The sequence below is a fragment of the Sarcophilus harrisii genome, chromosome 1, assembly GCF_902635505.1.
Source record: "Sarcophilus harrisii chromosome 1, mSarHar1.11, whole genome shotgun sequence".
Classification (NCBI taxonomy): Eukaryota; Metazoa; Chordata; class Mammalia; order Dasyuromorphia; family Dasyuridae; genus Sarcophilus; species Sarcophilus harrisii.
Window position 1 is genome coordinate 318,441,983 of NC_045426.1, and position 13,505 is coordinate 318,455,487.

General features: G+C 37.7%; 1 protein-coding gene across 2 annotated transcripts in view; it reads right to left on the reverse strand.

The window, feature by feature from the left end:
• NTRK2 (neurotrophic receptor tyrosine kinase 2) overlaps positions 1 to 13,505 on the reverse strand; it is a 405,329-nt gene that overhangs the window by 74,215 nt on the left and 317,609 nt on the right. For both annotated transcript variants that reach the window (XM_031945457.1, XM_031945456.1), the window contains one exon: positions 2,254 to 2,488. In XM_031945457.1, coding sequence (XP_031801317.1) covers positions 2,254 to 2,488 — 235 coding nt within the window. The remainder of the gene's footprint in view (positions 1 to 2,253; positions 2,489 to 13,505) is intronic.

The following is a 13,505-nucleotide window of genomic DNA, read 5'->3' on the forward strand; positions in this document are numbered from 1 at the left end:
TTAATAGAGGGAAGGAGGGGGACATAAGGAAGCTACTCCTGGTTTTGGGTAGAGGAGAAAATGGCTGGTGTTGGGGAGTGAAGAGGATCATATACATATTGCCTATGATTGAGATTATTTGTCCATGCATCATGTCCAGGATAATTTAGGACCAAATGTTGGTCCCCAACTCTGTTATCCTAAGTTGATGCCCTCCTCCAATATTCGTACGTTATTCTCACTTATCTATTTTCCATTCTTCCTCATCAACTGAAATATACTCATTCTTCATTTATCTAAAGACATAAAGCAGGGATGGGGACAGAAACTTTAGGAAGAAAAACACTTTCCCAAGGGACTTCGTAATTTCTGTCTATAATGAAAAAGAAAAATATTTGGTTTTGCATTTTTCCTTAGGCCATTACATCTCTAAATATATCATTCATGACAATTTTATGAACAAATCAAGTTATTCATATCCATTTTTAATTCATCTAAACTAGCAAACTGACTTAGATCTGCCAAATAATCTTTTAAAAGTAAATACTGCATACATCTACTTTCTCTTCCTTTTCCCCCTTTTTTTCCACTGTCCCCCAAAGAAATATGAGGTATGGCAGAGCATTGGAAGAAGGTAATGAGTAGAGTTTGTTTTTTTAATAGTATCAATATTTCCTAAAATTTTACAGTTTTCATCTTGTTTCTCAGTTATTAAAAGATAAAGTAGCTAATAACTAATTGGTGCTAATGATCCTAATCATTAGGACCCAATGGAAATCAGAAGGCTGGTACCAGGTTACTGTGGTCTCACTTGAATGAATAACTCCTCCACATTTTTTTTGGTAGAAACCTATTAGAATAGGGATTCTTAAATTGGAGTCTATGAGCTTATAAATATATGGGAATAGGAATATATACACATAGACATATGTGTATAATTGGATTTCAATATACTTGTTTTCCTTTATGATCTTGTTTATTTTGCATTTAAAACCACTGTTCTGAAAAAGAATCATTGTATACAGTACTAGCAATATCATTTTAAGAATGACTTTGAGTAAATTATTTTGACTATTCGAATTACCCAGATTAACTGCAAAGGACACATGAAGAAAGAAGAGCAATCTACATCCAGAGAAAGAATGAAAAATATATGTATGTATAGGATTTTACATATACATACACATACACACATATTTGTGTCTAATGTTCATCATCTCTAGGGTGGGAAGAGAGGTAGGGAAGAAAAAAAGGAAAAAAAAATTTATGTGACAATTTTGTTGTATATTTGAAAGAAATAAGTTGTGCATTATAGAGTTGCAGTTTCATGGGCTATCTTTTTTTGTTGTTGTTGTACTAGGTTATAGAAATGCTTGTTTTATTCCATAAATTAAAAATAAAGTAATTTAAAAAAAGAATCTATAGACTTCACCAGACTCCATAACACAATTCACCAGACTCCATGACACAAAAGAATGCTTGCATTAGTAACTCAGGGAATAAGAATTATAAGTAGATTTCAGGATGAGCTTTTTGGATATAGGCAGTTTAAACAACTAAAGCAGAAAACACTAGCTAGCCATAAGAGGTAATTTGCAGAATCTTTCAGATTAATGAGAATATATGGCCACCTCCCAATAACACCAATCCTATCTGGAAGAGACCTTCCAAAGCCTAATATTCATCTCTATAGGGAAAATATAGATTTTTCTGTAATTTCAGATAATGCTTCCTTGTTCCTAATAATAATAATAGTTGTCCCACAATGTTCATAAAGTGCTTTATATATGTGGTAACTTTTTTCTTTTTTATGCCTTTTGTTTTACATCCTCATTTCCAGATATGCTCTTCCCCATCCTTCTCTTGAAATGAAGTGGGTGGGGGGGACAAAATATACCAAACATTACAATTTTATGAACAAACCAAGTTATACATAACACATCCGTATATAGGCAAAATCAACTGATATATCAACTACCTCTAACAGTTTATTAAATATCACGTACTTTGAGTTTCCTACCTCAGTCCTCCAAGGCCAGGATTAATTATTCTATAATAACGTGGCCATATTTTCATAGAATCAAAGATCCTCAGATCAACAATTCTTGGACTTGGCTCTCAAAAATCTTTCCAAGCACTTGTAAGAACTTTCCCTCCCTACCCCAAATGTAGAAATCTAGTAGCAAAATCCCCCAAACATGAAGGTTATGCTATAATCAGTCACAGAAAAGACTATAATAAAAACTTCAATTAATATTCAAAGCAGCAACTCACCCTATAGTAGTCGGTACTGTATACATCACGGGACATCCCAAAGTCACCAATTTTCACCAGTAGGTTCTCTCCGACCAAGCAGTTCCGGGTGGCAAGATCACGGTGCACAAAATGCTGGGATGCCAAGTAAACCATGCCAGCTGCAATCTGCTGGGCAATGTGCAACATCTGGGATTGGGTCAATTCAGTGGGGCGGTTGCCTTCTGCCATGAGCACAGCATCTGGACCATGGGCCCTGCATGGATGACATACAGATAATGATTTCTGGAGTCATATTTCACTTGTAGACTTGAAACTGTGGGCTCTCTGATGCTTCTCACCAGAACTAAATACTCAAAATGCTGTTTACTAAAAGATGCTTAGCATGTAGAGAAAACAATGAAAATGTTTTAACCATATTTTCCTCCATGGCAAACATTCCCCAGGAGCCCATGGAATTTCAAGTACCATCTGGGTTTGAATCCTTCTGGCAGCCCCAGGAGCTAAGAAATTATTCTGGGATTCAGGGTGCTTACCAAGAGACCCTTATAAAGTCAAAGGGATGGTGAGGACATTATCAGGAACTGGGAAATAGAAATCCAGGATTCAGACACTGCTTTTCTTCTTTTTGCTCCCAAAGACACAGAGGAACACAAACCCTGCTTCCTTTCCCACTGTACCCCTCACCCCACCAAACATATAGCACCACTGAAAAGGATAGCAGATTGTCTTCTTTCCACAGGCACAGCTTTAGCAAAGTCTATAGTTGGCTTTAACATTGGGTCTGTGAACTTATTTTCTTTTTAAAAAAAAAAAAACTATTTTAATATAATTGATTTCTTTTGTAATCCTATGTATTTAAAAAAAAATTTTAAGATAGATTTTACCAGGGTCTATGAAAAAAAAAATACAAGACAAAACAAAAGCTAAGAACCTCAGGTCCAGAGTCTCAGGGTTTTTATCCCACTCTATTATTGACACCTGTTTGTATATAGTCAGGCAGATTTTATAAACTGTCCTTGTTGTCCTTCAGAAAAAAATACATCAAGGGCAACAGAAGCATAGTAGCTTGGACTTGATGCATTTGTAAAGAAAAAAAACGGCAATCTTTTCTCTCTTTCCCTCCCAAATCTCACCCCATGAACTTGTCAAGAGCCATACATACACAAAAGCTATTTTGAGTCTCAGCTAATTAATTCTTTGACTGGGATTTTTTGAGGTGATTTTTTTTTTAAGCATTCTCTTTAAGATTCTTTCTTTTTAATGCAGTGGTCTGCCTCCTTTGCTTTTGTCCCCCATCACAGGGCAATCCTCACCTTCAGCTGTCTGGTAATATAAGGTATAGGACAATGTGTATATTGCAGAGTTGGGGATGAGGGAGGGAGCCAACCGGCTTGCCTTTAAACCCAGTTCCAAACAGAGAGCTGGGGCTGCTTCTAATCTTCAGCATTGCAGTCCTAGCTCCCTCAATGTTGAAATGGTATATCAGAGAGCCAGCAGGTTCTCTGCCTCCTCAGATTCACTTTCCCTGACTGACCTGGGGTGGCACTACAGGGCAAGAAATGAAGGCGCTGTCCCCAGCCCTCAGAAAGGGCTCACTCTCTGCAGAAACAGCACTCGGCAGTGTCAGTGGGAAAGGTCAGTGCCCTGGCTGAGATAAGGGCATCTCCCCGGAGAAGGCTCTTCACAACACACAGGAAGATCTCTCTCCAGCTACATGTTAAAAGTGCCCAAGCTAAACAGATAGGGGGATGATCCGGTTTCAAAATGGAGGACCCTTCCCTTTACATACTTAAAAGTTACTAAGGACCTGGGGTGATCTTAAGACAAATTTCCGAGAATTATCACCCCTGTGGAAGCCAGGTCAAAGTCCACCTCCTCAGGGAAGTCTTCCTTTCCATGCTGGTACCCTCCCTCCTTTGAATTCCTAAAGCTCTTCTCACCATCTGCTATCACTCAATTTAGCTTATCAAAAAACAACTTGCATTCCATGCTAGGCAAGATAATGACAGAATCTCAGAGCAGGAAATGGGTCAGAGGTCATCTAATCCAACCCCCTCATTTTGCTAGATGAGGCTAAGGTCAAGGAAGGTTATGTGAATCACCCTAAATCATAATACTGCTTAGAGGCAGAAAAAAAAAAAAAAAAAAAAAGGGAAGAGGGGCAGGGTCTACGGATTCTCAGTGTAGCAGAAAGATTATATTAAAATTCAGGAGACCCTAGTTCTAATCCTCTCTTCAATTAATTAGATATCACTTCTTTCCCAGCTCCAGTTTCCTGCAAAAAGAGATTTGGCCAGACTCAGTTTAATTCAACAAGCATTTACTAAGTTTATACTATGTTCCTGGGACTAGATTAGGAGCCAGGCATATGAAGACAAAAATAAAAATTGGTATGGTGCCCGAGCAGCTTATATCCTACTGTGAGAGAATGTCATATATGCAAAAAAGTAGTTATAAGACCTATAGAAAGTCAACAGAAAACACATTCAAGGGGGAGGGAATAGATTAATTTGAAGATGGAATTAGGAAAGGTCTTAAAGCTGTGTGATCCTGAGCAAGTCATTGAACCTCTGTTTACATTAGTTTCTTCAACTGTACAATCAGGACAATAACAGTACCTTCCTCCCAGGATTGTTGTGATAATTAATACTTATAAACCACTAGTGTCAGGTACACAGAAGGCACTATATAAATGCTTATTTCTTTTCCCCTCTTATGTAGAAGACAATACTTGAAATGTGTCTTTATAAGAGGCAGAGACAAGGAGGGAGAGCATACTAAATATAGAAGACAAAGATGGAAGATGAAATTAATGTCTTCTGTAAGGAACAAGCAGTCCAGTTTGGTTGGGGTGCAGTGTGCTTTTGAAAAAATTGGAAAGATAAGCTGAAATCAGATTGCAAAGGGCTTTAAATACAAATTGAATAAATTGTATTTTATCTTAGCGTCAATGGGGAGCTACTGAAACTTCTTGAGCAGATGACTTGGTCAAAGCTTTGCTTTAGGAATATCAGTTTGCTGACTTTGTAGAAAAGATTGGAGACAAAGCAACAGGAGGTAGGGAGACTAACTAGGAGGCTATTGCTATAGTCCAGACAAGGGCAGTGGCCATGAGTATGGAGATGTCATGGAGATGAGAGGTGTTATGGAAGTAGAACCAACAAAACCTAGAAATTAATTACTAACCAGGGTTGAAGACTCAAAGATGACTACAAGGTTGTACATTTGAATGACTGAAAAGCTGTTAGTGCTCTTCACAGAAATGGAGAAGTTAGGAAGAGTAGTGGGTATAGGAGGAAAGATGAATTCTACCATGTATGTTTATGAGCTTGTGATGCCTTTAGATGATATTGGAAGAAATGTCCAGCAGAAGAGTTAGTTAAAGAAAGGGATGAGGACTGGCTATGAAGAGCTGGAAATCATTTGGTTACAGATGATAACGGACCTCTAGGACCTGATGTGATCATCAGGAGAGAATCCATGTGGATGAAAGAGTCAAGCATACCCACAAATCGGGGACAAGCCATAGATAGTGATCTGGCAAAGGAAAATGAAAAGGAACAATATGACAAGTAGGTAGAGAACCAAGACAAAGTTGTGTCATGAAAATGTGGGGAAGACAGAGTGTCCTAGCTGGAAGAGGCAATGACTAGCAGTGTCAATGCCAAAGAAAGGTCAAGAATGATGGCCATTTGATTTAGGAATTAAGTGGTTGTTGATAACTTGAAGAGAATGCTATCAGTTGAGCAATGGGGTCAGAAACCATATTGTAATAGGTCAGGAATTTAGAGGTTGGTAAAGAAGTAGAAGGAATGAATATAGACATCATTTCTCCCCACCGCCATCTCACCTCTTGGCCTCCCCCATTTCTATTCTTGTCAAGAGGAGTCACCAAAGTTTGCAACCTTGTGTCATCATTTCTTCAACCCCTTTAACTACAATTCTTAGCACACTGCTGTTGTTCAGTCATGTCTGACTCTTTGTGATACCTTTTGGGTTTTCTTGGCAAAGATATTGGACTGGTTTGCCATTTCCTTTTTCAGTTCTTTTTATAGATGAAGAAATGAAGGCAAACAGATTGAAGTGACTGGCCTAGAGTCACACAGCTAGTATGTGTCTGAGGCTAGATGTCCACTGAAGAAGATGAGTCTTCCTGATTTCAGGCTGGGCATTCGGTGCATTGCACAACCTAGCTGTCCCAAAAGATGCCATATAAATGCTTGTTGAATTGAATTGGAGTTAAATGTATTCTACGTCCACATCATCTCACATCCTTCTGTGTCTCTCTACTCACATAGTTATCACCCTATTTCAAGCTCTCATCACTTTTAACTTGGATAATTATTGTCACCTTCTACTTCCTACTTCCATCTCTTGCTTTCTAATCCATTCATTATACAGCTGCCAAATTGATATTCCTAAAGCACACTCCTTGACCCCACACTTACCCCCTCCACACAGAGACAAGTACACACACACACACACACACACACACACACACACACCTTCAAGAAGCTTCAGTACTCCCTATTGCCTTTCAAATTAAATATAATCTCTTCAATTGGACATATAAAGTATTCCATAATCTGTTTTCAATTTATAATTCCAGACAGTTTTCATATTATTTCAGGTACTATGGATCAGGGCTTCTTAAACTTTTTGTACTTGTGACTCCTTTTCTCCTTTTCATCTGAGAAATTTTTACAAATAAAATTTTGCTGATAATAAATCATAATTTCACAACCCCCCATTCAGTTACAAGACCCGATATGGAGTCATGAACCACAGTGTAGAAGCTGAATTGTAGATCACTGTTAGCTTTTTGCTATCATTTAACAAAAATTTCAATGCCAACATTTGGATAGCCCCTAATACCAGTCCTGTTCACTACTCTATCCTCTCCTTGAGAAGGAGAGAAAAGCAAATGGTTATGTGTCCTATGTGAGTGGTGTTCTAATAACTAGCCCCTTCTGACTATTGATATATTTGTACTTATTGATATCATTCTGTACATTTTTAATGTTATTGATGATATTAGAAAGAGTAGTTTCAGCTTAGTCAAAAAATCAGACTGCAAAAAGTAAAGAAGTGGGAGGAAAGGAAATGGAGGCAACAACTATAAGCATTATCCTTTGCCCCCTCTGTCCCTCTTTCTAATGTCCTTATTTCTGTCATGGACACTATCATCCTTACATTCAGTCACATACAGCCTTGTAGATGTTTCTCCCATGAACGACACAGTTCATATCTGGACTCCAGGCATTTTCACTGGCTCTCCTCACTCCTCCCACTCCCTCTTACTAGAATTCCCTTCTTCCTTTTCTCCACTTCCTGGTTTCCCTAAAAGTCCCATCTTCTACAAGAAGCTTTTGCCAATATTTAATCCTAGTGCTTTTCCTATGAGATTATTTCCAGTTTACTCATTTACTAGATACAGCTGTTTGCATGTCATCTCCCCACTAAACTGGGAGCTCCCTGAGAGCAGGGGCTGTCTTATATCTTTCCCAGCTCTTGTCATAATGCCTAGGTGGTTAATAAATGCTTGTTGGGTTCACTATTCTATCTGAGAAAAAGGTTTATTGAACAAAGGTCCATTTAAAAAAAATAAAGGAAGGAAGAGAAGATGAAAGCTCAAGTTTAATAAATGCTTCTTAACTTGATTGTACTGAGAAAGGTTTATTGAACAAAGGTCTATTTTTAAAAAAAAGTTAAGGAAGGAAGACGAGATGAAAGCTCAGATAATGCTAGGTTTTCTTTTTTCTCATATACTGGAATATAGTCCTGCAAAAGGACTCTGAAGCACACTAAAGGGCCTGACCTTTCCCCTTCATTAAAAGTTAATCAAGTCTAAACCTCTATACAGCACAACAGGGAGGGATGGGGAGGAGAGAGGAAACTCTCAGCCATTAGAAGGGGTCAGTGGTCTGCAAGCTGACCGTAAAATAGAGAGGCACTTAACCAAACTTGCCAACAGACTGAAGGGAGGAAAAGCAGACCCAAACTGGGAAAATCAAAACAGTGAGTCAGCATAGCCATAGGAGCACAAATCTAAAGCTGGAAAGGATGTTATGCACCAGCAAGACCAACTCCCTCATTTTTCATATGAAAAAAAAAAAAATAAGGCTAAAGGATGATCCAGCTCACAAAATAAAACGTGCCACTTGTGGACCTTGAATTTATTTCCCTCCCCAGAGATTATTATCTCCTTTCAAATCAATAACCATTGTGCTTACTATGTGCCAGGCACTGTGTAAGCCCAAGGAATAAATAGGGAAAACAAACAAAAAACCTAGTCCCTGTTCTCAAGGAACTTACAAACATCTAGGTACAGGCAAGATATGTACAGGATAAATTAAAGATAATCTCAAAGAGAAGGACTGAAAGGCAACATAACACAGTGAAAAGAACATAGCAGCTTTAAAAAAATTTTTTCTGAACATCTAATGATAATTAGATAATGAAATGATACCAGACTTGACCTGATAAAAGAGACAATAGAATAGCTCATAATGGTGAAACACATAACAAGATGGCAGACTGTGAACCAGATAGTAGAGCCCAATAGAGATAACATAATGAAAGAATCAGAGCATATGGGTTCACATTATGCTGATAATATTACTACTTAAGTGACTTAAATAAAGCAAGTCTCTTAATTCCCCTAAGCCTTAATTTTTTTTCTCCTAAAATGAGGGAGACTGACTAGATGACTGCTAGAGTCTCATCTAATTATTAATCTGTGATCCTAAGTCATTAAATCTTTGGTATGATAGAAAATACACTGGATTTAGGGTCAGAGCCCTAGGCTGAAATCCTTTTTTTGCTTCTTATTCCATGCATGGTAACCAGATCAGGCAGAACACAAACAGAGGGTCAATCCTGGAGTCAGGAAGCCTCGCCTATCTGAGTTCAAACCTGACCCCAGACACTAGCTCTGGGACTCTGGGCAAGTCCCTTAACCTTGTTTGTCTCAGTTTCCTCATTTGTAAAATGAGCTGGGGAAAGAAATGGCAAACAACTTCAGTGTCTTTGCCAAGAAAACCCCGAAGAATCATAGATGACCTGAAATGACTAAACAACAACAAACAACAAACTTCCTTAGCCAAACTGGGCTTCAGTTTCATCAATAAAACAAGAGGGTTAGACTTGATGATTTATACATGAAGTCCCCACTTCAGCTTGAAATCTGAATGCTCAGTGAAGTGAGTAGAACCAAGAGAATACAGAACACAGTGATAAGAAGATTATGTGATGATCAAAAATTTGCAAGATTGAATGTTGATGAACTGTATTGAACTTGGCTCCTTTCAACAATGGGATGATTCAGGTCAATTCCAATAGACTTGGGATGGAAAGAGTCATATGCATCCAGAAAGAGTTCTATCAGGCCTAAATATGGTTCACAACATAGTATTTTTATCTTTTGTTGTTGTTGTTTATGTGCTTTTTTCTTTTTTTTTTTTCTTTCTCATTTTTTCCCCTTTCTGATTTGGTTTTTCTTGTATAGCATGATAAATGTAGAAATATGTTTAGAAGAACTGCACATGTTTAACCTATATTGGATTACTTGATGTCTATGGAAGGGAGTGAGAAGGGAGGGGAAAAATTTGGAACACGAGGTTTTATAAGGATGAAAACTTTCTTTGTATGTAAGTTGAAAACTATATTTGTATGTATTTTGAAAATAAAAAGTTATAAAAACATAAGACACACACAAATTTGAATGAAGGGATACAACAAATAGTCAATCTGGCTGGGGGAGAAAAGATTCAGTACTCTCTAGTTTGATGTCAAGTTCAGGCACAGTAGCATTTTCTGAGGACGCTAGAGAGCTCACAGCCCTGCAGATTCTTATATATTCTCTCCATTAGTAGACATCAATCTCAGTAGGTTCCCATCTGGTTAATGTCATTTGCCCCCTCTCTCTTTCTGAAATGATTTTTAGTCTCATCTTTCTTAGGAATACTTCTAGCATGCCATTCAAGCCAGAAAGTGAACTCCTTACAGTAAGAGCAAGACAAGTTATCTAAACACATTCTTAACAAAGTCCACACCACACTGCTTTGTGCTGACCCCTCAGGCTACTCTGTGATGCTTGCCAGGAAAAGGGAATTTTAGAATTTTGTTTAGTAAACCTATCTTCTCAGGAATAGAAAAAGGGCACCTTGAAAACAAGATTGATTGGAAGAGAAACTCTGGCTTCAAAACCTAGCTCTGTTCCTACCAGTGTGAGTTTGGTCATGTCACCTGAGTGTTTCTAATTCTGATTCTTCCTTTGAAAAATGGAGTTGGGCGACAGGATCTCTAAGGCATCTTCTAGCTCTAACATCTGAAGGACCTGATTCTGCGAGACAAGGAAGTATTGAAGTGGGAAGAGTATGGTCAGAACTGTGGTCATACCAAGCCAATGCTCTGGGATTCAAGAATACTTGCAAATAACCTTGGCCCATTCATAAGAGTCCCATTTATTTTTTCCCCTTATCACTAGAAAAAAATCTTTAGACAACACCTAAGAGCACAAAGAAGGCAGCAAATAGGAAAAGATGCCCATCCTAGAAATGGTATGTTATCTCAGGGGCACTCTTTTGGGAACCAGAAGGTTAGAATTCCATCATATGTGATATCATGAAATGGATTTTATCAAATACTACCTAGCATGAGAATCTGATTCTTTTGCAGTGATAAATAATATACTACTCCTAAGAATTGGGCAGATTCTCAAATCAAGCAAAGGAAGTTACTAGCTGCTGCATGCCCTATTTTAGACACCAGATCAGGTGCCTACCTGCTCCTTCTTGAATGTGGATGGGAAGCTGATGGGAGGGTTCCTGAACAAGAGAAGGGCAAAAAAGGTGTTGAATTGCCTCCGGATAGCTAATATGAGCACACCCTACATTGTGGTAGCAATACAGGAAAATATCTATCTTAGCTAAGGAGGGTAGCCTAGGACGCAACAAAAGAATATCTAGCCTTCAAAAATCAGGGTTAGTTAATTGTGATCAGTTGTGTGGAAGGGAAAGAGTTCAATATGATTCCTCCTCTCCTCCATGCCCTTATTCCCAAGTTGTTTGGAAATGATGGTTGACAAAACAGTATGTGAATATTTAACCATGTGATTTTTTTTTTTTTTTTTTGCTTTTTCAGTCATTGTAAGTAAAACAAAATGAATCTTTAGAAGGAAGGCTCATTATACTACAAACCACTGCTAATCTCACCACATATTTTTCCAACTAAATTTCTATATACATAATTGACCCAAGGCATGGCGAGGGAAAAGGGACTTAACGTAAATGAATCATCTGTTGAAGAAAAGTGTTGTAAAAAGGTGTCTAGAAGTCCAAACAGTGATGTTTTGAAGAACATCAATAACCTTCTCCCTTACTGGCATCCTTTCAGATATTTAGTTACACTGTATGCAGTGCAATGTGATATAGTAAATACTGAACTGGCCTTAAGAAGAAGTCCTATTTTAGCTAATGGAGCCAGGCAGACCTGAGTCCAAGCCCAGCTTCAGACACTCTGACTTTATGATTGTGGGCAAGTCACTTACCTCCATGCCATTCTCTAAGATTATGTTGCAGAGAAGGTTGCCAACCAGTGTTCATATCTAGGACTCCTCTTATACCAATAATATTTCAGGTCTTTTCCTTACCCCTATTTAAACTACATATTTCCTGCATCCTTCCTTGCTTGAATGTACCAAATTGTGACTTTTGATATACTCAGTTGCTGGGAGAAAGAACATTATAAACGCACTATTAACTTGAAGAATTTTTTTAAAGGGTTAGAAACTTCATGTCCTATACTCTGATTATAGCTAATAAATGTGAGAGGTAAAAAAGATTTAAACCCAAGTGTTCCAAACTCGACTATTCTATCCACTATACCATGATGACTTTATTCTGGACAAAAAGAGAGAACCATTCACAAAGGACAAGAGATCATGAGCAATAAATGCCCTGGTTTTACAGAAGGTAGAAATAGAGGAGGGGGAATAGATTTTTTTAAATCATCTGGTAAGAATATTTCAGGAAACAGATTTTTGGGGACAAAATGACTTACTAATGTCACAGTAACAGTAAAAGAAGAATATTTAATTCAAATTCTACCAGTCTGGTCATGAACTTCCTCTTTATCAAACTTAGGTCACTATAATTTTCTTCTTGACTAGATAGCTGGTAGTTATTACAGTGAGTGATCAAAACAATAACCCTTTTCTATCTCTGATTTTACTTTAGTCCTACTACAAATTTACTTTTCCTTGTCTTGACTGTCTCCTTTCAGAATAAAATGCTGAATGTTTCATTATGCTGGGTTAATTATAGAAAAGAACCATGTACTAAGATAGTTGATTTCTTTTCTCTCAGTGGAAATCTGACCCACCTCAGAAGTATAAGATCTGATCCAAAGCGGGTTACACAGGCAAGATCTGAAGGTTGCTCTAGAAGACATAGACTTCTACTTACTTTTATTATACTTATGTTATTTACATATTGGCATACCTACTTTATCGCTCTAATGGGATGTAAACTCCATGATGTCTGAAAGGTTTTGAGAGACACATTTTCTGGGTAATTTAATCATTTTATTAATAAGGCCAGCATGTTTATTAATAAAAAGATAGTCACTTGGCCATCTGGCTATTTGGCCAGGCCAAAGACCCCTCAAGATGGTGGGCTCATAGTTTATATGTCCTTGGAAGAGCAGGTGTTACTGAGAGTGGCAATCAACTCCAATTGGTTCACAGTTAATAAGAAAATGAATATTACAATGACAGGCTAGGCTATATTGCAATGAGAGTTTTGTGGTATGTGACTTGGATCACCTAAATTTTGGTCCAAGGGAGTCAGCAATTCTATTTCCCCAGTTTGACAAACGGGAGGATCTACATTTTCCCAGATCTGTCTGAGCAAACATAATGAGCAGGAATCAGTTATTAGCCTAAACTAAGAATTTCTTTTACTGTCTGATTAGATATTGACTATGGTAAATCCTTAAAAGAGATTTCCCACACTGACTGATTTTTGTATGAGGAAGTAGAAAAAGGGGAAAAAACACATTAGTCCTAACATAATAATGAGTTACTAATTTGAGCTCCTTTAAGGGAGGATCTGTTTCTTTTTAAACTCTGTGTATCTTTCAATTAATGTGTTGCTTTACATATGGAAGATATTTAATTAATGCTTCTTTAGCTGATTTTGAATTGAATTATTAGTACTATTCAATTCCTAGTTTCAAAAGAGGCAGAGACAATCCTGGCTTCTTATTCT